Below are 3,276 nucleotides of genomic sequence, written 5' to 3' on the forward strand. Positions count from 1 at the left end.
ACATGTGTCTGGGAGCTGGGATGCTCCTGCTGGAATCTGGTGTGTGTGGAGACCCTGGGAGCAGAACTGCCTCCTCTCTTCCTCACTGACACTGTGTTTGTGTCCCCAGCTATTGAATCTCACATCCCCTCACCGGGCCAATCCTTTCCAGTGCAAACAGTTCATGATCCATGAGCTAAAGGGGCTCCGGGAGAGCTGGAGAGGGACTTTGGAGAAGGGTCTGGAGGGACAGGACAAGGGGATATGGCTTCCCACTGACAGAGAGTGGGTTCAGATGTGATATTGGGGAGAAATCCTTCCCTGTGAGGGTGCTGAGGCACAGGTTGTCCAGAGAAGCTGTGGCTGCCCCAGGATCCCAGGAAGTGTCCAAGGCCAAGCTGATTTGCATTTGGAGCAATGTGGACTTTTGGAAGGTGTTGCTGCTGGTGAAGGGGTGGGATCAGTAAAAACAACCACAAGTGCTCACAGGATGGAGGAGAAGAAGGAGGAGCTCTGGTGAAGGGCTGATAGGGGGATAACAGCGCTCCAAAATCTGATCTCTAATAATTTATTGCAGGGAGTGGGTTCAGGTTGGATATTAGGGAGAAATCCTTCCCTGTGAGGGTGCTGAGGCCCTGGCACAGGTTGTCCAGAGAAGCTGTGGCTACCCCAGGATCCCTGGAAGTGTTCCAGGCCAGATTGGATGGTGTTTGGAGTAACCTTGTCTGGTGAAAATGTCGCTGCTGGCAAAAGGGTGGGATCAAGTAAAAACAACCACAAGTGCTCACAGGACTGAGGAAGAGGAAGAGGAGGAGGAGGAGGAGGAGCTGCTGGTGAAAGGCTTCGACAGAGTGTGCCTGCATAAGAATGTCAACGAAGGGGAATTCTTGTCTCAGTTGTGCTCCCTTGAGTCCAGGGAAGGTTTTGGCAATGATCCCAGAGCTCTTTCCAGAAAGGGAGTTGTTTCTGACAAGCATCCAGCTGCCTCCCCAGCACTGCCAGCACTGCCAGCATTCCAGTGCCACCAGCACCACCAGCATCCCTCTGCTGCTGGTGGGGCCATGACCCCTCAAGGAACAGAAATGAGCAATGGTAGAAAACTGTTGGGAGTGGGACGGCAGGCAGAAGATTGGACATTCTGCAGGGAAGAAGTGTTTCTAGTCAAGAGGAAATGACAAGCCATTCACACAGTTCTGGTGGAGCTTTTGAAAAAAGCCATTTCGTTTACAGAAAAAAAAAGTAAAAGTGAAACTCAGATGTAGCCAGAGCGGCAGTTTCTGACTCCCCCATGACTCCACCAACCCTTAGGAAGCAAGACTGTGACAGGGCACAGAGAGAAGTCAGCAGGACAGGAGTGGGGACCTCCTGGGGATCTGGGCACTTTCTCCTTCGTGTTTCTGACCTGGGAGGCTCTGCATTAGGATATGGATCCAAAAGGAGCAAGAGATGCTGGGAACTGCCACTGATCTGGACAGACACCCTTTGCCTGCTGCTGCCCCACACTGAACAGGTCAGTGCAATGCTTTCCTTCCTTCCTTCCTTCCTTCCTTCCTTCCTTCCTTCCTTCCTTCCTTCCTTCCTTCCTTCCTTCCTTCCTTCCTTCCTTCCTTCCTTCCTTCCTTCCTTCCTTCCTTCCTTCTTTCCTTCCTTCCTTCCTTCCTTCCTTCCTTCCTTCCTTCCTTCCTTCCTTCCTTCCTTCCTTCCTTCCTTCCTTCCTTCCTTCCTTCCTCCCTACCCCACCTGCCTCTCCTCCAGCAGCTGCTCTGTTCCTGCCACCCTCTCCCAGTGACTGCAGTGTCCTCCCCAGCTCCTCCCTCCTCTGCCCTGAGCTTCTCTTCCGCGTCCCCTGCTGAACATCCCAACCCTCCCACCTCCCTCTCCCACCCTCACAATTTCCACCACCCTCCTCCCCTGCACATCTCACTTCTCTCCACTGAATCCTTCCTGCTGCAGGGAGCTGCTGAGGAGCTGCATGGTCAATCCCAGGATTCTCCAAGCACTGACCACTGACTTCCCATCCACTCTGACCACAGCTGGGATCCATATCTCACTGCCTGCCCTGTGTACATCCATGGAGCTGAGCACCACATCCCAACCTTCCACTTCACCTACTGATGGAGACAATCCGTGTGGGATGGATGTCACCAACTTGGCCATAGATGGTGCCACACTGCTCATCTGCCTCTGTGGGCTGGCTGGGAATGGGGCTGTCATCTGGCTCCTTGGCTTCCGCATGCAAAGGAGCCCCATCACTGTCTACATCTTCCATCTGGCTGTCATCAACTTCCTGTTCCTCCTCTTTGTGGTCCCCTGCACTGTGCTCTCCCTGCAGGCAGATGTTGTCTGCTCGGCTGCCCCGTCCCTGCAGTACCTGATGTCATGTTTCCTGCTGTCCCTGTTCTCCTGCAACACAGGGATGTACCTGCTGATGGCCATCAGCATCGAGAGATTCATTTCCACCCTCTGCCCACTCCGGTGCCACTGCCACCGCCCCCAGTGCCTGTCAGAGGTGGTGAATGTCCTGATCGAGGTCCTCTCCATCGCTGTCATTGCCACAGTGGCTTCCCCGTGCCTGACACACCAATACGAGCACTGTCGGGTGTCTCTCATCTCCATGTTTGCCATCAACCTCTTCCTCTTTGCCCCAGCCGTGGTCATTTCCAGCACAATCCTCTTCATCAAGGCCAAGTGTGGCTCCAAACAGCAGCAACTCAAGAAGCTCAATATAGTTATCTTCCTCAGTGTGCTCTTCAGTCTCCCCTTCAGCCTCTGCAATTTCCTGCAGCAGTTCAGCTACACCATTGTGTCCTCCCAGGTTGCTTTCCTGCTCGCCTGCATCAACAGCGCCAGCAACCCCTTTATCTGCTTCTGCGTGGGGAGCTGGAGGAGACCCTGCTCCATGAGGTCACTCCAGCTCTCCCTCCAGAGGGTCTTGGGGGAGCCAGAAGAAGACACCGCCAGCAGCAATGATTCTGCTGTAGACGCAGCACTCTGAGCCTGTTGATCCCTTCCACTGAACTGCTGAAGGACCCTTGGACAGTGGCTGAGGGTTTCCTCGAGCCACCTGATGAAGAAATATCCAAAGGATCACCCTCCCGTGATGTAATCCTGCAGGAAATGACAGCAGGGGCATGTGGGAGGGATGCTCTGCAGGGAGCACATTAAAGCATGGCTTTCCTCTTCCCTCCCAGGTCCTAGAACATTATTCCCCCAAAGGGATCCTTCCTGACACAGCTGTAATTCCAAAAATGCCCCTGGCACCTGGTTCCTGCATCTCACTGCAGTCTGATATCAAGA

General features: G+C 53.9%; 1 protein-coding gene across 1 annotated transcript; it reads left to right on the forward strand.

The window, feature by feature from the left end:
* The first annotated feature begins 1,849 nt into the window (after nt 1–1,849).
* On the forward strand, nt 1,850–2,974 carry LOC146436807 (mas-related G-protein coupled receptor member H-like). Its single transcript, XM_085063761.1, has one exon. It carries the CDS (start codon nt 1,952–1,954, stop codon nt 2,972–2,974), a length of 1,023 nt encoding a protein of 340 aa, XP_084919887.1. The 5' UTR covers nt 1,850–1,951.
* The last annotated feature ends 302 nt before the right edge of the window (nt 2,975–3,276 follow it).

This window comes from Lichenostomus cassidix, chromosome 5 (genome assembly GCF_008360975.1).
Source record: "Lichenostomus cassidix isolate B80296 chromosome 5, HeHo_3.0, whole genome shotgun sequence".
Taxonomy (NCBI): domain Eukaryota; kingdom Metazoa; phylum Chordata; class Aves; order Passeriformes; family Meliphagidae; genus Lichenostomus; species Lichenostomus cassidix.